Raw genomic sequence first — 24,320 nt, 5'->3', positions numbered from 1 at the left:
TTCCTATCCACACTGAAGTGAATGCATTAACCTGGCCCTACTACTGTACGTAATGTATAGAGCTGAGGTTTAGGCTCCCATACATTATTAACATTGGGGCACTGATGCTGTTGTGCTGATCGGCTGATCACTGGGGTGCTTGGTGTTGGCACCCTGCCAATCAGCTTTTATAGGACTGTCTTGTGGACATCAATAATTTTCCAGAGAAAACCAATTTAAAGCCCCATCTGGGTCCCAAAGAAGGAAAAAAAGTTTGGAAAAGTATATAAATAGATAGTAGTAGACAAAACCCAAGATGTACAGTAGCTAGTTGTATATTTTATTGTGGTATGATTTGTTTTGCACATCAACAAAATCTTATCATATAAGACACACTTTATTTCCTGCTCCCCTGAGACAATGTATTATATGCAAAAGGTATTTAACCCCCAACTGTGCATTAATAGTAATTAAAGGGTAGCTCTCCTTTCACCAAGTGACGGGATCCACACACAAAATCCTGGCTGCAACATACTCTGCTGCTAAAGCAAATGTTATATGGGATAGCTGAAAGTCCATAGGCTTGGATTGCAATATATTTGCAATGCCAGTCTCAGGGACTGCCAGTAATTCAATATACCACTCATTTTTAGCGACAGAGCACAAAGTTACTCAGATTTTGCACATGGATCCTACTTCTGGGTGAAGAGATAGAGAGATGCCTCTTAAGTGATTTTTGCCTGGTCCTGACTTTATTTATAGCCTAGTGGCTTTTGTTCCTTCTCTGGGAGATCTCTTTTCACTGTACATTATTATGTAGGAGAAAGGAAACAACAACCCCTTTCAGTACAATAAGAGGTGCGGAGGATGGTTTTAAAATGCCTTCCCTGCTCCCTCCAAAAAAGTTACTAAGAAGAGCCCCACAACAGTTAAAGGACTTGGGTTTAACAATTATGTCTCCCTACACATGAACATTTGGCATGGCTGAGCATTCATATGTTCCTTGTGGGGAGGAGTAAGCGGCAGCCAGACAGCTCTGGCACTGGCTTATCCATCTGAGAACAAAAGGGTTGAGCATTGAAAATCTATCTATTCCAACCCTTATCTTCACAGACATCATCTGTTTCTGAAGAGTCAGGAGCCGCCATACACCGTTACCTTAGTAAAAATTGTATAGGCACCTATAAAGTCCTATGATTCCATCTCCTACTCATTTTGCTGTAGGGTATTTATGGGCCTAATTCTATATATGACTACTTGTGAAGACAAACACTTGCGTAGACTTTATTTCCATCTTAAGTCAAAATATCATGCTTCCTGACTGCTCACAGGCTTAGCTGCTCATGGCTGTAGCTCAAATGTTTCTTGTTATATCATTGTTTTGATTATTTTATGTACTCAATTTACAGGAGGCATTGTTGACAAAGACCTTCGTCGCTACCTCAATTTACGGTTTCAGAAAGGTTCAGTAGATCATGAACTACAGCAAATCATACGAGACAACCTCTACCTCCGCACAGTGCCATGTGAGTACTGCACATCTTGTACGCTATTGAATCTATTGAAGTATGCTCTCTTTGTTCAGGTTCTTTAACGTGCATGAAAATTACACTAAGTGGAAACATAATTTAAATATACCTAAGACGTTAATGTATACTTTACATGCTCCACAGCGAAGTGGTGACTCTTATTACTGAACATAAAAGCATGTCTCTTGGGAAGAATAAAACTATTTACTAAAACAGTATTACCTGATACACCAATTTAGTCAAATACTTATATACCTCATAGTATAGCAATGCTTGTCATTTTTTTCTTAAAACTCGTGTTTTGCCATTTCTGTTACTGTCCCGTCATGCCCAATTATGTTATCCATCAAGTGTATGTATTTAAAAAGGTTAAAAATGTATCGAAACATTAGTTGATGTACCTATATACTCTAATTAGTAAAAATAGTTGAATATTTTAGATTAATTAAAGGCAGAAGCAGAAAAAACTTTCGGCAATCACCAATATGTATTGGCAAAACATGGATTAAAACATGGAGTAAATCAGGCAGTGGCTGTTTCGAGCTCTGCACTTCACCTCATAGGTTCAAGAGGAAAGAAAAATGGCGGTGCAGAGCACGAGAGATTCTACACAGGTAAAATAGAAGTTGCTGCCATTTGAGCTGTTTTGCTGCAGATAATCGAGCAAGAGTGCTCGGCACTTGCCGAAAACCTAAGTCACCTTCTGCAAACTGAGCATAGGGGTCTGTTTCATAGATGCAAGTGAACCACTTATTCTTGCTTTGAGCTAATCTTAATGTCTTATCATTATGGTGATTGTCAGGTGACAGATGTCTGTTATTTTATATTCTACATTTTGCTGTTGAATTTAAGCTGTCAGATGACAAATTTCATTTAACTGACTGCATCAGTTGTCTTCATGTTTTTCACACATCAATATTGATTTGTGTTCCTGCTTTAAATTCTGTGTTCATCTGGGACTGTAAAACGTTTTGTTTAAATGCCATTGTATTAGACCACAATGAAAGCTGCGTCCAATCGTTGTGGCCGCTACTGCCATTCCGACATACATTATATATGTCTATTCACAAATAGAAGAGAGTCATTGTGGAGCAGGCAGCTTTTTGTCTGCATTTGTGTTGCTTCTTTTGTCCAGTATAACATTTTTTTCCCAAATAGGGGATTCTGTACCTACAATCTGATCTCCCAAACCGCTTGTACCATCAGATAGCAACTTTTAATCCAAGATGTGTCCTGGGATCCCATGATGCAGTTATTGTCCTAAAAAGCAATTTTTAAACTTGCAGCCTTGTGCCAAACTGGCGAGTGTCTGTGACCTAGGCCTGTACCGCCTCTCCGTCCCTCCTCCCCGCCCTCTTCATCATTAGGAATGCCACTAGGCAGGATTTCTCCTAATCATCACCTGTCTGAACATTGCACATTGTCCTTAACAATGCAGCACATGTTCAGTGTTCAGACAAGTGATGAATAGGAGAAATCCTGCCCAGGGGCATTCCTGAAGGTGAAGAGGGCAGTGAGGAGGGATGGATGGGTTTCGCAAGCCTAGGGCACATGACACTCTAGGCCACGCCAATTTAACGCAGGGCTGCAAGTTAAAAAGTAGTTTAGGACAATAACTTCATGACTTGCAGAACGGACCCCAGGACAGGACTCCGAAGGTACAAGCGGGTTTGGGGGGGGTCAGATTGTGGGTACAGAGTCGCTTTAATGTTTTCTATTCATAGGTGTTTCTCTGCATTAAGAATAAATACTTTACTTTTACACTTTACTCAGTAATGAATTGACTTTAGGCTGTTTAGTGTTTTATACAAATTGAGCACTGTACAACAGTCTGAATAATCTTTGGTTCACTTTAGAATCTACATCTGGAAGTAAAAGTCCTGAACATGGATTCAAACATGTTTAAATTTATTTTCCCACTACCATTTGTACCATTTGTGGTGTGCAGTTTCAGTATATATCCGAAATGTCTTTATGCATGCATAGACCTCTATTACAAGACATAGGCAAAAAAAAAAAGTATAATTAGAGTATTATTTTGGCCTCTCCTTGGGTGATTTCCATTGAGGTTTGCTGGGGTTCCATTGGGGTTTTGTTTTGCTGGATGAAATAGAACAGACTATAGAGCAGGATACTAAGTGGCATCTATCTTATTTGTATAACAGAAGTTTATATTGGAGAATCCTCACAATGTACGCCTCCTGCAGATGCTGCATAATGTACTTTGAATGTAGCCTAGGGTACCATTGTTTTCGTTGCCCATGGCTCGAGTTTAGGCTATCTAGCTCACAGAGGATTGCCTAGTCTAAATACAATTATAAAAACTCAGACATGGTAAGAATTAGGTGTGTAAAAATATTCAGCTGGATATTAACCAAAATATTTTCAATCATTTAAAGCAAGCATATATCTAGAAAATGGTTACATATGAAATTCAGTATGCTATGAACAGCTGATTATTTTAAAGGAGAAGTCCGGTGAAAATTTTTATTAAAGCATTGTATTGCCCCCAAAAGTTATACAAATCACCTATATACACTTATTACGGGAAATGCTTATAAAGTGCATCATTCTGTTCAGCTTCCCTGTCAATAGTTTATGCTACACTTAGGACAGCAGAAAGCTGCTGACAAAGTCTCTTTAAAGTGACACTTTTGCCCCCTTTTTGCATTCTGACTTCTCTTCATAGATGTAAAAGGTAAATTTAGCAGTTTCCATACCCTATTTTATATCATGCGTCATGGTGCTAGTTCAAGTAAAAAGTGATCTTTTATCAACTGCAGATTGTGCTAAGTGGGCAGGGCTTCACTGCAACAGCACCACTTATCCCTGCCCACAGCGCCACCGTTGTCCCCGCCCTTCCATTAAGTCATAGCCACATAGGCCCGCCCCCTCACTGACCATTGGAAGAATCTGGCCTAAAGTTCTAGGCCCCACCCTCTCTAAGTCGGACCATACCAATGGACGTCAAGGGGGCAGGGCCTATGTGTCAGTGATGTCACAGAGGGCGGGGCTAATTGTGTCGCTGTGGGCGGGACTAAGTGGTTCTGTTGCCATGAAGCCCCGCCCACTTAGCAAAATCTGCAGTTGATAAAAGATCACTTTTAACTTTAACAAGCACCATGATGTATGATATAAAATAAGGTATGAAAACTGCAGAATTTACCCATTACACCTGTGTAGAGAAGTCATAATGCAAAAAGGGGGTGACAGTGTCACTTTAAGCTTACCAACACCCCATCCTGGCTCTATATACATGAATAGGGCATATGGACAGGGGTTGTTTTTATGGGACCTCATCCTTAGGAGAAACCCTTTGTAATACGCTATGCAAGTGTTGTGAAAAGATGAATATAAATAGTACAGGATCGAAGCTGAATTCAAGTTATTTGTTGTTGATGTTCTTCTTATACATTTAAAATAATTACTTATGTCAGTATTATTGATCCCCATTCTGTCCACTCAGTCTGTTGAGTCAAGAACACAGGTGCACTCATTTCTTTTGTCAGATTATAATACTTGAAGGGGCTGCAATAAAATCCTGACTCTACAAAGGTGATTTACAGGTGTAATCACTTTAATTTTCTGGTTCAATTATGTTCACAAAATACATCTATTCAGTTCATCATATTTTTGAAGGTGCCTCATCAGTTTTACTCACAAAAAAGAACATTATTCTAGTCTAGTTAGCATGGAATTCCAGTTGCACAAAATGCCCTGATTTATAAAAGAAAAATCTTCCACTATTTTCTTAAACAGAAACATACAATATACAATGCCAGGTAAGACCCTGTGTTGAAAACATATTAGCAATTAAGCATGCAATCTAGAATATAGCAATTCCTACTCTGAAAAATCTTAGTTCCCCAGTAGTTTTCGTTAATTTTAAAGGGGTTCTCTGGAGAAAAATAATCTTTTAAATCATCTGGTGTCAGAAAGTTTTAGTAAAATAACTACGGTTTTTTGATACTCAAAATAGCGGCTGTTATTTTCAGTCTTTTATGATTTTCATTGGAGGCTATGGAAAAAATGGCTGTTAGTTTACACAAAACACAGAACAACAGTTGTTTGCAGTGGCCATCAAAGTAATGTTCAGGACATTTATTGGCGACTGTTATTTAGCAAACAATGGCCGTTATTTTAATTTGTTCACACACAGATTTATCTTTTTTATCTTTTCACAGTTTTTTCAACAAAATTCAACAGACCATTTAAAATAGCCAGACTCAAAGGTGTGTTAAAAGCGACCATCATTCAACCCAAACCTATATAACAACGGTCACTGCATTTTCAACAACAGACGTTATTTGATACTCAAAATAACAGTTATTGAAAATCATGGTGTGAACATAGCCTATTAAAGTACTTCTATTTAAAAAGAAATAAAGAAATCTCCACTTCCTGCAGGACATACAACAGCTGATAAGTACTGGAAGACTTGGGATTTTTCTAAAGTCTCCCAGTACTTATTAGCTGTCTTATTGCCTGCAGGAAGTGGAGATTTATTTGCAGTCGTACACAGTACTCTCTGCTGCCACCTTTGTCTGTGACAGGAACTGTCTAAAGAAGTGGGTTTTCTTTGGGGATCTGCTACTGCGTTGGACAGTTCCAGTTACAGACAGAGATATCAGCAAAGAGCACTGTGTCAGTCTAGAAAGAAAACGTAACTTCCTGCAGGACAATTCACTGAATTGCAGCCGCAGAAAACTGACATGTCAGTTCTTTGTGGCGCCGCGAGGGATCTCAGCCGGAGCGTATACGATGTGTATACGCTCCGTCCGGGATCCCATAAAAGAACATGTGGCGTGTTCACCCCTACAAAGTACGGCTGTTGTTGCCGATGGCAACCATGGCCGCGTTTTTACGTAGTGTGAACATAGCCTTATAGTGTAATACATGCTTTAATACGGATTGCTTATCTTTAGGGTAAACCATCAATATCAGATTGGTGGGGGTCCCACTGTTGGCTTAATGGAAGGATTTACCATACCTGGTGAACAAGAAACATTAGTGAAAAATTGGATATTGGGGCCTGAATTTGCCAGTTCACAATTATTTCATATGAATAATTTTTAACAATTTTCTTTTTTTTTATCAGTAAGAACAGAGCAATAATTTCAAATTTAAGACAGATTTTCAGATTCACAGTTTAAGACTAAAGTTCCCTAAAGTCAAATTATCCATTTCACTATAATGTTATTAATGTTCAACTTTAGAATTTGAAGCCATTTGATGGTTTGGGAATTTATTTCACTAGGTTTAATGCTTTAAATTTGACTCATTTTGTTTAATGAGCGATCCTATTAAGTTATATGATGGTATTACCATATCATTTTTCATTTTGTTAGCCAAGAAATGCAGCAGAGTTGTTTTACTACTTACTGTAAGAAATTAAAGTGAAATAATATATTACCATATCATTTGTAAGGATATATATATATATATATTTTGATGTCACATTTTGGAGGTTTTATAACTGTGTGGTTATATATTCTAATTACGGTTACTAAATTCTATAGCATATGTACTAATTGGACATTGATAGAAGGAGCAGCCCGGTAATGTCAGACTCACGAGGACTGAATTAGCCTTTCTCCAATTTAAAGGGGTTGGCCACTTTATAGTAAAATTGCTCAGTGTACAGTATTAGTAAGTGTACTTACTGTATATACTTACAGCAGCTCCCTGTGTACCTCATAGAGCTAATATCAGACTCCCCTCCTCCAGGCTGTGCTGCCCTGCTCTGTGGTGTTTTGGTCCATAAGATTGCTGACATGGAGGAGCATGTGACCAGGCCCCGCCCCCCAGTGTCCACCATTGAGCCTGTATGTGTCTATGGAGGACACAGTGGACAGGGCATGGTCACATGCTCCTCCATGTCAGCCATTTTATGGACTGGAACAAAACAGAGCAGGGCAGCCCAGCCTGGTGAAGGGGAGTCTGATTTTAACTCTATGAGGTAAACAGTGAGCTGCTGTCAGTATATACAGTGAGTACACTTAATACTTTGTACTGACCTATTTTACTATAAAGTGGCCAACCCCTTTAACTAATATAGATTGATGATGATATATGGGAAAACTATGTATCCTATAAACATAATATAACAGTTTTTAAGAATTTGGGGTTTTTTTTCATGTCACTATTTTTTTTTAATAAAAATTTGCAGTTTTCACAATAAAACCTTATAATAAACTGACAGTTCCTATTCTATAGAGATCATTTCTCAGAAGTCTCCTTGTTTTCATCACAGACAGGATTAACACCTATATATACACATGAAACAGTATCCACAATTCACATGAAAGGATGGTGGCAGCCCACCTCCACCCTTCACTGCAGAATGACTACTGCAAAGGTCATAGAGTATGCCCAGAAAACACTGCCAATGACTTTGAGATAGCTTTTAGAATCTTAAAGGGAACATTGTTAAAACTGCAGTCCAATCAGCAGGCAGCAGGGCTGTTATATAGTTTATAGAGAAAGGTTCAGTATAAATTGCCATTTTATGAAAATATCTGATCATTCTGGACTAAGTAGTCAAGTGGGTTGTCCCAGTCAGTGATTGACAGCTATCTGTGTATACATGTGCATATAGACAAAGCTGTCATTCACCAATTGTAGAACTATAAAACAATCTGTTCAGCTCCTCCAGCTCTATAACATGATGCCTGCATATTAGACTGCATTTTTTTGCATGACAGATTAATTTTAATGCTTATCAAAAGCTCAAGATATTAATTTTCTGTTGTCACTTATGCCCCCAACTCTTGTTAGGTTATGGACTTTGTATGAACAGAGACAAATGTCCTATTAGAATCAGGTAGTGGTTTGAGAGCGGTTTCACCTTGATTTGGGAATGAAGTATCTGGATGAACAGTCTCTCATTCTCTCATAGTCTCTCAGTCTCTCATAGTCTGAACATACATATTTGCTTGCTTTTAACAATGGAGAGCTGCATTAGCTGTCCCTGTAGTTACCTCTATCTTCTTTAAACTTACAAACTGCGGTGCTACAGTATAAAAATACTAAGGGTGACCCCCAAATGTCAAGTCTCTATTAATGCAGTTTACTAACAGTGGAAAGACTACATAAGCAGAGATCTATGTACAGTACATATTGTGGATAGTAGCCTATGCAGATAGCTAATTTAACAGAGACAACAGGGTTTACTGCAGTGCTGCTTGCCCTAGTCAAGAGAGGCACAAGAGTGGTGCTGTCTCTGGAACAAAGTGGCCATGTTTTTCTAATGCTGGATAAGGCTGGGTCCACACTACATTTTTGCAATCCTTTTTTTTTTTTTTCATCCGTTTAAAAACGGATGAAAAAAACTAATGCATTTGTGTACATCCGTTTTGATCTGTTTTCCCACTGATTTCCATTATTTAAAAAAAGGATCAGTTTTTTTAACGTACACAAAAACGTAGTCGACCTAATTTTTGTGTCCGTTAAAAAAACTGATCCGTTTTGATCCGTTTTGTTTTAATAATCAAAATCAATGGAAACACTGGTCAAAATGGATGCACTTAAATGCATCAGTTTTTTTCATCCGTTTTTAAAAAAAACAGACTGCAAAAACGTAGTGTGATACCTAGCCTAACCCTTTTAAGGACATTCTCTTTATTTAAAAAAATAGGTGGGGTAAGGGTCCATTTACACGGAAAGATTATCTGACAGATTATTTGCCAAAGATTTGAAGCCAAAGCCAGAAACAGACTATAGAAAGAGATCAGATCTTAAAGGAAAGCCTGAGATTTCTCCTCTTTTCAAATTCATTCCTGGCTTTGGCTTCAAATCTTTGGCAGATAATCTGTCAGATAATCTTTCTGTGTAAATGGACCCTTATAAAAAGTAATTCCTGTCATTACAATTGCCATTTACACATTTGGTTTAACATTAGCATTTTAAAGATATGGTTCTCCATACATCAACTTGTGAACATTGGAGTAGTAGCCAAGGTTTTCTCCAGCTACTTTACAAGAAAAAATAGTGCTTTTAAAGCTATAGCCATAAAATCAATCAACAGAACAGGATTGTTCTTGTTCCTACAATTGCCATCAGACTTAATGTCATCTGGTCACAAATCAGCACACAGTGAGATATAATGAGTGGAAGATACTTGGCATTGATTCATTCTAGCAGCACAGATCATCCAGTTTAATCAAATAGTGTACTGTACTTTTAGAGACCTTTTAACAAGAAAAATGATTCAGACTTACACTCTGAAGCTCAGGCAGTACTGAGATTTTCATTAAAAATGCTAAGTTTTTTGTAAATTAAAAATAATAAATACCAATTGCACCTGTTTGATTTCTTCTCATTTCTGCAGAGCATGTTGAAATAAAAAAAAAAAAAACAACAACATATGTTAGGTGCTTTCTACAACTAAATTTTAGTAACCCAAGCGTTACGTGACCATAGTATTCAATAAGGAGCCCATGAGCTTTTATGCAAAAGAGATTATATCAGCATCAGAGTCAGTTCACACTGATCTCAGGATATATAAAAATGGCTTAGACTGGCTCCATGAAGTCAGAGAAGAATGGACAATTGCTAGGTCGGTTGCAAACCTAGCTTGATGGCACATTACTATGAGATAGCTCCTACGATTATTGTGTGTGATTGTATGGCTAGCAATAATGTGTGGGGCAACAGCTGAAGCTGTGCTAAAAAGAATAAATGGGAGACCTCTATCAGTGCCAGGGTACCCATATTCTCTTCAGGATTTCTGATCGTCTACTGTAGACTGAAGGTCGGTGCTGGGCCAGCATCATGTATGCTGCCGGTACACCGCAGTTCCCTTACTTTAGCCCTTGTGAGCAGAGGCATCAGGGAGCACGTACACACTGTCCACTCCTTTGCAGCTTTGTTACTAAGTCCCGTTTTTAAATAAAATACATTACAAAGATGATTCTTTTCCAGCAGCAACTATCAAAATCGATCAAGTTGTTTCTAATGAGAGTGACCATTTACTATATCAGGGAAATGCTCCAGATGATTTACACCACAGATTTCAGAAAATATAACTGGATATGTCAAATGTCAGTTTGTGTCTGTGGAACTTTCAGGGAACATTCAGCAGAAATGTACTTTTTACAAAGACTTGAATATGAATGATTCTGTATATATAATGAATTATTTTCTAGCAGAAGTGAAAGGTAACATATGTAAACCTTCTACCTCCCAATTCTCCAAGTTAATGCTGTTCTTGGTGACCTTATGTTCATTACTGTTTTTTGAGGTCCAATGAAAACTTCAGGCAAGGATTGCTCCAATATTAATATTGTTGCTCTAGGCGGGTCAGAGAAATCTTGTTACAATTCTCATAGAATGTCTTGCAAACGTTTCCCACTGATAATTGCCTCATTTGCTTAAATGTAAATCTATTTCTGAGGAGTGAATTCAATAGGTGTGAATCTTGCATCTAGTACACATATATTTGATCTGAAGACATTCGGAGATGGCTATATAGGGATGTGAAATCTGAAATGACCATTAAAGTACATAGTTGTTGTGACAGTGAGTTGTTGCTAGTAATGTGTGTAGAACAGCTTGCTGCAGTTTATAAAAAATAATGAGCTGCTACATGGTACCAACATTGCTCTCTGTTGTGGCATTGAAAGCCTTCTTTACCGTGACTAGCAATATATGTTTCAATACAACTTCACATTTACTAAGATTTGTTACATTCTGCTTTATAATGTGAAAAATTTGTTTTACATTTGTAATTAATAATATTTGTATATGTATTTGCTGTACTCAGCAGCAGATATGGACTCTTGTTACATAATAGGAATGCTAACATCCTTATCAAAGGAGTGTTCTAATAAGTGTATGCATCATGACATGTAGTTTCTGCATCAAATGTGCACTGTAATGTGATATAACAAAAATGTCTTGTGTGTTTTCTTACAATATTTTTTATGACTAAACATAGCCATAGTGGCCATAGATCCCTGTCTGACACTGCAGACATTGGCACTGAGTTACTAACATTGTCTGGTTTTTAAGAACCCTACACCTCAGGGTTTTTTACACGACAAAACTAAAACCCGACCATCCCGCCACTCTAGAAGTAGCTGATATTTAGAAAAAAAAATTGATTTTCTTAATAAATATGTTAGTTATGGTGGGTTTTAAAGAACACACCCACAACAAGCTGACATTTCGGTTTCAGGGGTGTGTGGAATTTCTGGCATTTAGTGTCGCACACCATTAGTAAATAAGGCAGGACAGTAAACTGACAGGGAAAATGGACAAATAGAGAAACTGACTAGTAAATAAGCCCCACTGGGCTTCATTGCAGCTAATAGAAGTACATAGGGGCAAGTTGCAACCAACACATGGCTGCAACCGTGACCCGACAATCACAAGAAACCATCTCTTTTTGCTTCTGACTGTTAAGTCACAGATGTGGCCTCTTGGAAAACAAGTCAAAGCCAAAGGCACCATGTAGCCCTGGCCTTAAAAGGGGTTTAAGACCTATCAGAACAATACAGATCACCGAAAGTAACAACCAAAAAGGTGTCCACTATTTTAATTTTGCACCATAGTTGTGTCATATGTGGACATGTGACCTTGCAGAACCCCATTGTATTCTGCACTAGTGTATCCCCATAGTGCATGATTTGTATTGATAGGAAGTAGGAAATGTGCAAGGAGACTTTGCTGTAATATAGTGTGCTTGCCCTAAGCATCTGTTCACATCTCATAATGGTGTTAACGGGAGAAACACCGGGATGCTATCCTATACTGTAAATGCATCATATAAAACCTGTCCACTTTCACATGTAGTCTTACTTTTGTTGTATTAGTTTTTTTAGATAATAGATATTTATTGCCGTGGTGTTACTGTCTTACACTACTGCCTGCCTTCAAATCAAAAATATGTGGCTATGAAAGCACTGACAGCTTTTTCACACTCAGTAGTATATAAACACAAGCTATTAACTAAATCTTCTTCTCTCTGGAATAAATGCTTTTCTCTACAGACAAAGCTGCTACATATACTCACAGGTTTATGTAACAGAGCTATGTGTATATGTAGCAGAGCTGTTTCTGTGTGTATGTAGCAGAACTGTGTTTGTATATAACAAAGTTGTGTGTATATAGCAGAGCAGTCTGTGTATCTAATAGAGCTATGTGTATGTGTGTATACAGTATGTCGCAAAGCCATGTTTATGTAGCAGAGCTGTTTGTTTTTTAGGGAGAGTTTTGTGTATGTAGCAGAGCGGTGTGTAAATGAATATGTATACACCAGCCTGCCACTGCTCAAAGGTCAGGCCATTATTTTTGAGCATTGGGCTTGGCTTTTGCTGGTGGCCTTATAGGCCAACATCATGAAAGTACTGCACCTATGTTGGATCTAAACACTTGGGGTTGGATATGTTGTTTCTGGGTACCTTCTCTCAATGTAGGAAGCTGGATGTGATTTGCACATGGTATCCAGCTTCTTCTCCTGCTTGGCACTTCTGTACTCCTGTATGCTGGCATAAAAAAAATAATAATACTAATCTTTGGGTTATCCTAATAACTGGCTAGTCAGGTATCAGAGTCAATAACGTACACTGCTAGTGGCATAATAAAGTTGTATAGGCCAATCCTAATCAAGTTGTAGGTGATAAATCATCTGAAAGTCTTAACAGAAAGTATTATGGTAACAATTCATCATGGAGGTTTAATATTATCTGAGCAATAAACTGCAGAACTTACATTAAAAATAGATCAATCTGCATTCATATGCAGTAAACAACGCGTTCTGCTCCATAAACATTAGTGTAGAAAGGTCAGCCCTAATGTTTTCAGAGTTTAAGCATGCTTGATTTTCTTATTAAAATGAGATTAATACATGTAATAAAATGATAAGTCAGCTTAGAATGCATTATTTCACAGAGATGACATGAAAGTGTCTTTTATTAGCACAATCTTAATTATGTCTTTATATTGCATCATAATACATTTCAGCATTTTATGCTAATTAAGGTTGTTAAGGCCACTTCTTGTTCTTTCTTTTCCTTTTCATTTTTCTCTGTTACTGACAGTCTAGTCCCCAATGACTTTCTTTGGTGTAGACCATGTAAAAAGTGGAAATCCCCATTAGAAACTCAGCAATAATAATTACAAATGGGATTTCCAGGACTATTATGAAAGCCGTAAACAGTTATTGCAATGGAGACTGTTTGTGTGGCACAATAGACATCAAACATCTTTCATTTAAATGGAACATAAAGGAAATGAAAATCAAGAAGAAATAATAAAACTCTATGGATAAGACTAAAAAGGATTCAGGAAATGTTCAATGAAACTATTATTTTGTTTAGCTGCTTAAAATTGTACTACAAATACCTGAATTTATAAGCAAGTTGTTGACCACGGGGAAATAAGAAGACTGTTATTTTCTGTTTTGCTAACAATAAGATGGGCTGCAATCCTTTCATCTTTACCTAAATTTCTGGATACTAAGGCTACCTTGCAGAAGATTTGGTGACACAATTGCAGGGTCAAAACTGGGGAGATTCCAGCTTCCATTTTCAGAAACTTTTGAAACCATTGATATATATATATATATATATATATATATACACACCGGCCACTTTATTAGGTACACCTGTCCAACTGCACGTTACCACTTAATTTCTAATCAGCCAATCACATGGCGGCAACTCAGTGCATTTAGGCATGTAGACATGGTCAAGACAATCTCCTGCAGTTCAAACCGAGCATCAGTATGGGGAAGAAAGGTGATTTGAGTGCCTTTGAACGTGGCATGGTTGTTGGTGCCAGAAGAGCTGGTCTGAGTATTTCAGAAACTTCTGATCTACTGGGATTTTCACGCACAACCATCTCTAGGGTTTACAGAGAATGGTCCGAAAAAGAAAAAACATCCAGTGAGCGGCAGTTCTGTGGGCGGAAATGCCTTGTTGATGCCAGAGGTCAGAGGAGAATGGGCCAACTGGTTCGAGCTGATAGAAAGGCAACAGTGACTCAAATAGCCAACCGTTACAACCAAGGTAGGCAGAAGAACATCTCTGAACGCACAGGACGTCGAACTTTGAGGCAGATGGGCTACAGCAGCATGACCATATGTATATATATAGTGGTTTGCCCTTACATTACAAACATAATATAAAGTGAAACTGGCTCAGTTGCCCCTAGCAACCAATCAGATTCCACCTTTTAATTCCTCACAGACTCTTTGGAGAATGAAAGGTGGAATCTGATTGGTTGCTAGGGGCAATTGAGCCAGTTTCACTTTACACCATGTTTGATAAATCTCCCCCAGTATCGACATTTTGGGATTTGCACTTTATATTTTGCATGCACATTCTAGTTCTGTGACTTTTATTGTTTCATATTTTTGGAATCTTTGCACATAATTGGGCATCATTTTTAGATGATTTAACCATTTGTATTCTGTTTCTTGTGACTAATAAAGTTCATGGTTTTTCATATATTTTCTGAATGCATCCTCTACATATACAATCTGGTGTACAATCTGGTTTGAATATATTAAAGTGTCACTGTTGTTATAACTTTCCAAATATAAATCAACAGTAGATGTGAAATAAAGCAAGCATGTTTGCAGTATACATTCATATTTTTTTTTTTGTTGTCTGTGAGGAACAGATCAGGGACACAAGGAATACACAGACTGGGTGAAGCCCTAAACAGCCACCAAACTGTTCCTGCCTTTTGGGGAACCCGACTCCTTAACAGGCCTGTGCCAACCTGAAGACTGCAACTGCTCTGACTTCAGTCCAAACACAAGACACAGACAAATGAAATACAGAATAAATAGAGAGGTCAGCAAGCCAGGTCATAAACTATCGGGCAATAAAGTACAAAATCAGTGGGCAGAAGGATTGTAAGGAGAACTAAAGCCAAGGTCTAGTAACAAGGTATCAAAGAAAATAGCAAGACATAACTAGCTTAGTCACTCCAAATGAAGGCTATAGCAGGCAACTAGAACATGGTGGGGGTAGTAGTTACATGGGGACTGAAGTCCCGTCCCCAGAATGAGATTGGAGCAGAGACTCCAGCCCCTTCTCCAGAACCCAATCTGACTGGCAGGTAAAACATGTCAGTCAGCAATTAAGTGCAAGGTGATTAATGGCTCAGGACGAGCGCTGCTGCTGCTACCGGTCCATGACATGACCATACTGTAAAACAAAGCTATACTTACCAGAAATCCAGGTCCAGTCTCCTGAAGGCAGATTTTTAGACTTCTGGTTGAATAGAAGAGACTTAGCACAGGAATTCTGGCCAGTACAGAGAGTCACGTCTCAGTGTGTCCATCAATTAGCAGCTATGTTTACAAATAGTATTTCTGTCAGTCTTTTGGTCAGTCTGTTTTTTAACCAAATTCAGGAGTGAGTTAAAAACACAGAAACTGTGTAGATCTTTTCGTTATAATTTTGCCCTGTCAGTTCCGCCCCTGGTTTTAGTTGACAAAAGACTGAAGGAAATACTGTTTGTGAACATAGCCTTGAAAGAGAATCTGACATTTTATTTTTCCTATAAATTACTGGTACTAATGGTGGACAGAAACTTTGCAATACTGTTCTGTATATCTTCTTACACACACATTTTTTAAATTCTTCTTTTTTTTCTTATCAAACTTTTCTCCTCCTCTTTCCTGTTTAATGTACTGATTACTTATTCTCAATTCAATGGTAAAAATATGCCTTCAAAGAAGTAGAAGTGAAGAAAGATCACATTACAGCTGCTGCTTATAGACTTCTAAAGAAAAGGGCAGAGGAGGAGCAGGAAGAGAGAGACACACACAGACAGACACAGAAATGAAGTTTAGGCTTTGAATACATATCATACTGTCTTACCCCAGTGCTGGCTCAAAGCAAGACTGCTTATGTCTGCCGTATATTGCCCTCCATGCTGTAGCTGGGCGGACACTGAGGGACACAGGGCACTGGAGGGACACTGAGCATCCCTCTGCCATCATCCTCTCCAGCAGCCACAGCCCGCACAGCTCTGGGAGTCGGGTCGTGACATCACCATTTTATCCAGGAAGTGAAGCCTTGATGCAGTAGTAAGTACAGGGAAAAAGCACTTTAGAAGCATTTCCCATAATAAGTGTATATTGGGGATTTGTATAACTTTTGGGGGGGCAAAACATTACTTTAACAAAAACGTTTGTCAGACTTCTTTAAGTTTATGTGTGTAAGAGAAAGACATAGCATTATAGGTGCAAGATTTCCTCCTCCATGTGTTCTCAGGGATGAGATCCAGGGGGAAGCAGCATCCTGACGTTTGGGGGGGCATGACACATACTCATGGCAGCTGATAAAGACACTCAATGGTATCCTGAGTTCTATAAGCTTTTATGGATGGTCTCAAGCACTGTATTCATGCCAAGGCCACTGCCCTTCTCTTTAGAGACAATATGCAGTACAGTAGGTAACTAGGCTGTCTCTTTATACACTCTTATCCTTCTTGGCCAAACAATGCAATGCACCACAGTAATGGTGGAACAGAGCATTAAAGGTTGTCTACAGAAAGCTCTATGGAAGAGACAATAGGGGAAGTAGCAATCTAGCTGTAATCTCACATAATATAAAGTAATATACTGTAACATGCTATAACCAGCATAAGCAATACATGTATTTGATTATTGGAGTAAGAATAATTTTCCAAGGTGAGCGTCACTGCACACGAAAACAGGTGAAAATAGAATTTTATCCCACATGCTGTATATGGGACACTTCATAATAACTAGTCTCCTTCTACCCTTTCTACCCTGGAGCTGTGCTTAGGCAGAACAGAGACAGGGCTCACAAAAAGAGAAAACTGCTGATAAATGTATGGTGCAAGTCATACATTATTTTGCTGTTTCTAATGTACATAAAACAACAGTTTTTTCTTTTCTGAAAAGACACCTGAAATCACAGTTACCTCTTAAAGTTACTGCTATTTGAAGCCATAATTCACCACTGTGTGTTCAAGACATTTTTCACAGTCTCTTTTCAGCTCCATAACTAAAGAGCTTATATTATACTGTTGGGCAAAGAATCAGATACTGCGAGGAAACCATTCAGTGGCATCTGATAAAAGTCTTACTTGCTTCAATGAGAACTTGCAAAAAAATAAAAAATCTTATCTAAATCGACAAGTGAATTTCAGAGTCTAGCATAATTCTATAGCGACGAGTATTGACTACAAATTGACTTAAAGTGTCACTGTCTTTATAACTTTCAAAATCTAAATCAACAGTAGATGTGAAATAGAGCAAGTTTGCAATATACATTATTCAGTATTCATTATTTTTGTTGTTATTATGCTGTAACACAAAGCTCAACTTACCAGAAATCCAGGTCCAGTCTCCTCAAGGCAGATTTTCTGACTTATGCTGATTGTAAAAAACAGACTAAACACAGGAATTCCGGCCGGTACAGAGAGTCATGGCTCAATGTGTCCATCAATCACATGACTGCCTGCTCTCTGTGAGTGCTTACTGTAAATGACCTGGGAAACTCAGGACTTCCTGTTTTCAGACTCTGAAAAAAAAAGAAAAAGATTCAGAACACAGGAAGTGCCACGTTTTCCATGATAACTAAAAAATAAATAATGAATGTAAATTGCAAACTTGCTTTATTTCACATCTACTCTTGATTTAGATTTTGTAACCACAGTGACTCTTTAAAAGATACCTTAACGAATGCTTCCCTCTAAAATAAAATTCACCTGCAAACATAAATGCTCTAGATGTGCTAAAATTTTAATAGTTCAATGAAAGCCAACTATATTAATAAAAACATTAAAAACATACCCTTGCTGCCTGTGCCTGTTTTTTTTTCTTTTATTTTCTTTAATATTAAAAAATCCTTTATTTTTGATGTGTCCTAACACCACTATACCTCATTTTGGTGTAGGCACAGTTACTTGTCTGATTATAAAAGGCAGTCATACAGTACAGTGGGGCATAGCAGTGGGAGGGAATAATAGGCTCCACCTCCTTGACACTATTTTCTGCTCAAATTAAAAATGTATTTTATGAAAATAAAAAAAGAGACACAGGAAATAAAGATATGTTCAGAATTTTATCGATATCAGTGCTGCCAGCTCGGTAGGCGGTTAGGGGGACAGATTCACTTTAAGCAATCTAGTGACACATTCCTAGGTCTTGTATAGCTTGATAAATAGGTTTCTGTTCAGGAGTCTAAAACAGCTGTGGGAAAACCCTTGCAGATGCTGCAATGCCTCCATTGATCATGTCACATATAATTCCCAAAAACAGAAATCTGTCAAATAGCATGTAATATTCCTGAAAGGACAAATCAGAGCTCGACAGGCAATTTTTTTACATTTAAGTCGAAGTGCTTTTGAGTACATTTTTTGATATTAGTTCTAATACCAGATTGTACATCATATGTTCACAGAAAGACACCTTGTTTTTGTATAGTAAGAAATCCTCATGCTGTAGAGAGGGGGATCTCTAAGACAAGGGGTTATCCAGGACTGGAAAATCCCGGAGACCTGTTCTTCTAAGATTCCCAGGTTCTCTGGTTGGGTCTGGTTTTGCAGATCAGTTCCATTTAAGTGAATGGAGCCAGGTTGTAATATCACACACAACCTAGTGACAGGTGTTGTCCTATTTTTTGAAGAAATTAGCTCGGGTTTTTTTTATTCTTGGACAACCCCTTTTAAATACTGAGTTGCAGTACAAGGAAAAGTCCCAATGGAGAGGAAGTAGTATGCAAAGGTACTCAGTGGCTACTTCAAACGTTTAACCTATCTTATACATAGGGAGTCAATATTAAAGGGGTACTGCGGGGGGGGGGGCTATTTTGGGATCTGGCCAGGGAGGAGGTGGCTGAGGGAAACAAAGTCTACTCACCTCCCTGGTTCCAGCGGCGGGTCCCCTATCGCGGTGCTCTTGTCCCCGGTTCCTGGCCGCTTCCTGGTGTCTGACGCGGGCTTGAGACAGGACATCTCAAGTCCGCTCAGCCAGTCAGTGACAGAGGCGGGATCCGTTTCAAGTCCCCTCAAGTTCCTTTAACATTTCTGTACTGAACTGTACGGAAACTATAGGCTATATACTTGATGCTACCCTATATTTTATAGTTGTGGTGCCTCTAAATCAGTAATATATTAAGTTGTATGTTATAGAATATAAACTGGATAACCTATCTTCTGATGTCTTTACTCCATTTCCCATTAAACTTGATATAGGATTTCCTGTGCTTTTGATTTCTTGGGTAGAGTAATTAGTTTTTTTTTCTTAGTGTCAGTGTCAGATATATACACTTTTGTGTCTTTAGTAAATTACAGGAAATGACATAAAGATGAAATTGTTAAGTAGACATTTTATTTTAAATGGTTGTATACAATACTGAAGTACAACTGACATTGTTTTACAATGAACACAATTGGTGGCTATAAAGAGTTTCAATTAACGGAGGAAAACAAAACCTAAAATGCATCAAAAGGGAATTAGAACATATGTTAATTATCTCAGTTCAGCTTCAGCTGTGAACCTGCTCATGATTAATTGTTCCTTGACTACCACATTGCTTTATCAGACATTTTCACTATATTGCTGACATACAGTGGTTTAAACACAGATGGGAAAATATTACCATAAAAAATCAAAGGTTTTTCCTTTGAGGATACATTGCTCTACATTGTCATGTTAGGCCTCATGCACACTTCTATGGTACACATCAATTCTGCATATAACCGACACCTATAGACCAATACATTTGTGACTTTGATTGGATATGGTCCAGCCTTCATAAAGCATGAACATAAACTGATCGGTGAAGTACTCTATACCATACCTGCAAAAATACATTCCACCTCTCCATCATGCACTAAAACTTACATTTATTAATTGCCACAATTTCTTGATAAAACACATGTTAAATATGACTCTTAATGAGTAGTAAACAGAAAGCTGGAGTGTATAGAAATCAGGCAAAATACACCAGCAAACCAATTGTATATAAAGAACATGAAGGTTTTTGTTCACAAATTAATATGGAATCCATAGAGACTATTTCTCTTTATGTCACAGTACAGGTTCACTGGACATAGTTTACTGTATGCATGAAGCATTGAGCAAATATAAAGGGGTGGTCTACAGAAAGGAGTTATAATTCTGCTGGAACTTATGGACCCCCATTATCAATTGGCCTAAGGGAACACCAGCATCTAAAGCCCAGTGTTATAATCCCTTTACTATAGTCACACAACAAAACCCATGGGAAGTATTTTGTATTCCACAGTTTTGCAGTAAACACTTCCTATCCCCATATTCCAATTATATAAATGACAGCTAAGAGTTTATAGACTAGATTGTATTACTAACTTATGATTTCCTCTTATGATGAATATGATGCATTTACTGCAGTCTGTGATAGCAGGCCCTCCCACACTACACTCCTAAGACCGCAACCAGATAACAAATGGTTTGTCTGGGTCTGTTTTATATGATATAACATTTTAGTTGGGTAGAGTCAAGACATTTCAGGATACATTTATCAAAGTCTGTGCCTAACGCAAACTTTAAGAAAGCACAAATTTTTCTCAAAGGGATAGCAATCTCCATATCGGCCCCCGGCTCATTTGTTCTAAATAAAGGCATGGGTACAGCACCTGACCCGTGACCCTATTCATTCTCTATGGAGCTGCTGGAAAGAGCCAAGTGCTGTATTCAGCTCCTTCTAGTGGCTCTATAGAGAATGAATCGAGCCGCTAGTCATGTGCTGTACCCAGTAGCGGATTACAATAGGTCCATTTTGGGCGGTAGCCCGGGGCCCTGAGCTCCTGGGGGGCCCATGGCCACCCAAAAAGACATACTTTCAGTGGTGTATTGTCTCCTGGCTACAGTACTATGAACACCACGCTATTGTTACCATAGTTACAGTGGGGTTGGGGGGCCCAGGCTTGTTGAACAGCCCGGGGCCTATGGTAAAGTTAATCCACCCCTGGCTGTACCCATGGCTCTTTTCAAAACAACAGAGCCAGAGGTAAGACCTCCCACTATATCTTACTTGTCCGCTATACTGCAGGTTGCTGTAGCATTTTTCTTTTTATGTCTCTCTGACATGTCAAAAGGTTATTTGCAAGACAGTGCTACTTTAACACTTTGGTCATATCAATCACAATTTTTTTAATGCCGGGTCCAAAATCCTCTAAATAGCAATTGAGTTAAAATAATTGTACCACAAGATTTACTAAATAAAATTTTCCATACCATCTGATCAGCACCCCCCGTGCAGACTCTAGTGAAGCTATCTAGAGATGAGATCAAAGGCAGCCAGCGTATTAGCCGACTACCGAGCAAAGTGCTTTGCTTCGTTTGTAATGTAAATTTGCCCAACTCTAGTGCTATCTATTCCTGATATTGCCGCCTGGTTTCCAAGATCTACTCTACCGGACCAGTGGGCAGCGCTATAAGGAATAGATGTCACCGATAGAACCTTTGCGGCAGTACTGATCAGATGTTATAGAAATCCTGATTTAGCAAATCTTGTGGTACATTCACTTTAAAAGAGATCATACTAGCTTCATTCAGTCATGAGAAGATGGAGCATAGCAGTTTAGCGTATACAAACTTATAATTAAGTTTATTTCTAATTAAGAGGCAAAAACTCCAGATAAAGAACTTGCATTCCCTTACGTCCCATTGGCATCACAACATATGGGGTAAATTCGCCCCTGCGAGCCCCTGGGACGAAGGAATATTTAATGAAAAAATATCAATTAAATTTTAATCCCCTCCTCCATGAGGTATAAATAGGCTCCACCTCCCCCTAGACCTCAGTCTTTTTTTACTTCGTTGCTGTTAGCCCTAGGGGACTTTGTCCCTCCTCCGTTTTTATGCTTTGTTAACCTGTTGCATTCAGGTTTTCTCTCCAGGTAATGATTGCTGGGATGCCGCTGGAGCCGGTGTCCAGGTAGTATCCTGATATTTTCTTCTGCAGGTCTTAGCTTTTAAGTTTTTCTTACCTAGTGCGTCTTGGAACGCACTCTGCGTGTCACCCGAGCGGCTGGCTTTTCTTCCATTTGCGTTCGACTGTGGAACGCATCGGCGCTGCGTGCGTCTCAGCACTGCGGCATCAGCGTCATGTCACTTCCGGGGGCCGGCAGCGGCGCGCCCTCTCTGCATGCCGGATTAGCTGTGTGTTCAAGGCAGAAGGTAAGCTGTTGCTACCTCTAGGTCTGGCTGTCTTCCTCTGGAAGGATTTTCTGTGGCTCATTTGGATCTAATAGAAAACATCTGAGTGCAAAGTGCTGTGATCTCTCTTCTATATACTTAAAAGTAAGTGTTGCTGCCACCTAGTGTCTCTTTCCGATATCACTCTAGCCAGGCTAGTGGTTTATATGTATTGTAATACATTGATTATTTGCAGATGTCTGAATGGAGACCAGTCCTGCTGCTGGCAAAAGACCTTCTAAGGAAGCACTTCATGTGCCGAGTGTGAGACTCCACTACCTGACTGCTATGGATACCGTAGGAGGATCATTTTTTCCAGATAAGATTTATCCTTTCTTTCATAAAAATATTTATGAATGCCTAAAAATATTTATAATGCCTAAAAATATTTATAATGCCATAATGCCTAAATACGCTGTCCTTCATGCAGACCTAAACCTATGAGGAGCCTGATGTTCAGGAGGTAGTTGTATGGGTCAAGGACTATGTGCAAAAGACTTTAGCGGCTAATGAGATTCGCCGCCCGTGTCCTAAGTTAAAGACCAAATGGAACATTTCTCTCTCTACTCCCAGCCTTTGAGTATATTACTTTATGGCTGTAGGATTATGGTCATTTTCAGTTTTACTGTGATTGATGAAGTTAACTCATCATCTTCTTCTAAACCTCTTCTACTTCTGAAGATGAGAAAGAATTATTCAGGGCTTATTTTACAGCTGATAGAATTCACAAGCTCTGCTAAGCTGTGCAAGCTGAAATACACCCTGAGGAAATAGAAGAGGATAGGATTGGTCCTCCTCAAAAAAGCCTAGGGCTTTTTCTGTGGGTAAGACTTCATTGTCTATGTTACAGGCGGAATGGAAGGAACCGGAAAAGGCTCTGGGTTTGAGCAAGAGGTTTAAGACCTTAAATGTTCTCAAGGAAGAACAATGTAAGGACTGGATTGAGCCTCCAAAGGTGGACCCGGCCATAGCCAAACTGTCAAAATGTACTGTGCTGCCTGCGGAGGACGGATCCAATCTTAAGGATCCGATGGATAGAAGGGTGGAGGTAGCCCTCAAGAGATCATATACGGCAGCGGCAGCCCAAGGGGCAGTCTCCATTTCTTCTTTGAGGTTTCTAGAAGCCTAAGAAGATGGCTGACCAAGGTCCAGGAAAATTTGGAAGGTAGAGCTAGCAGGGACAAGGTCCTTCGCTCCTTAAAAAAGGTCATTATGGCCATTGACTTCCTCTGCGATGATGCATCTCAGGGAACCAGGTTAGCGTAAAAAAACTAGTACGCTCTCAACCGCTGCCGAAGGGCGCTATGGTTAAAACCCTGGGTTGGAGATGCTAACTCCAAAATTCAGCTCTGTAATATGGAGTTCCAACCAGGTAGGCTGTTTGGCTCTAAGCTGGATAAATTAATGGAGGAATTGTCTGACAAGGAGGGGAAGTCCCTACCATTGTCCTATAAGAGCGGTGATTCCTTTTGCAGAGCAAAATCTCCTCAGCGAGGCAAAGGGAGATACCAGTACAGAGGTCGAGGAAGAAACTATTCCAGAAGAGGTTCCGGGAAGCAGCAGAATAAGGACACCAACAAGAAACCAGACTTCTGACACAGAAGCTGTCCAGTGGGAACACGTCTGAGTTTTTCTCC

General features: G+C 38.9%; 1 protein-coding gene across 6 annotated transcripts in view; it reads left to right on the top strand.

Moving 5' to 3' along the window:
* Positions 1–24,320, top strand: part of MAGI2 (membrane associated guanylate kinase, WW and PDZ domain containing 2) — a 673,341-nt gene that overhangs the window by 147,638 nt on the left and 501,383 nt on the right. For all 6 annotated transcript variants that reach the window (XM_069978196.1, XM_069978177.1, XM_069978169.1 and 3 more), the window contains exon 2: positions 1,389–1,505. In XM_069978196.1, coding sequence (XP_069834297.1) covers positions 1,389–1,505 — 117 coding nt within the window. The remainder of the gene's footprint in view (positions 1–1,388; positions 1,506–24,320) is intronic.

The sequence above is a fragment of the Dendropsophus ebraccatus genome, chromosome 1, assembly GCF_027789765.1.
Source record: "Dendropsophus ebraccatus isolate aDenEbr1 chromosome 1, aDenEbr1.pat, whole genome shotgun sequence".
Taxonomy (NCBI): domain Eukaryota; kingdom Metazoa; phylum Chordata; class Amphibia; order Anura; family Hylidae; genus Dendropsophus; species Dendropsophus ebraccatus.
This window is presented reverse-complemented; position numbering and strand designations above follow the sequence as displayed.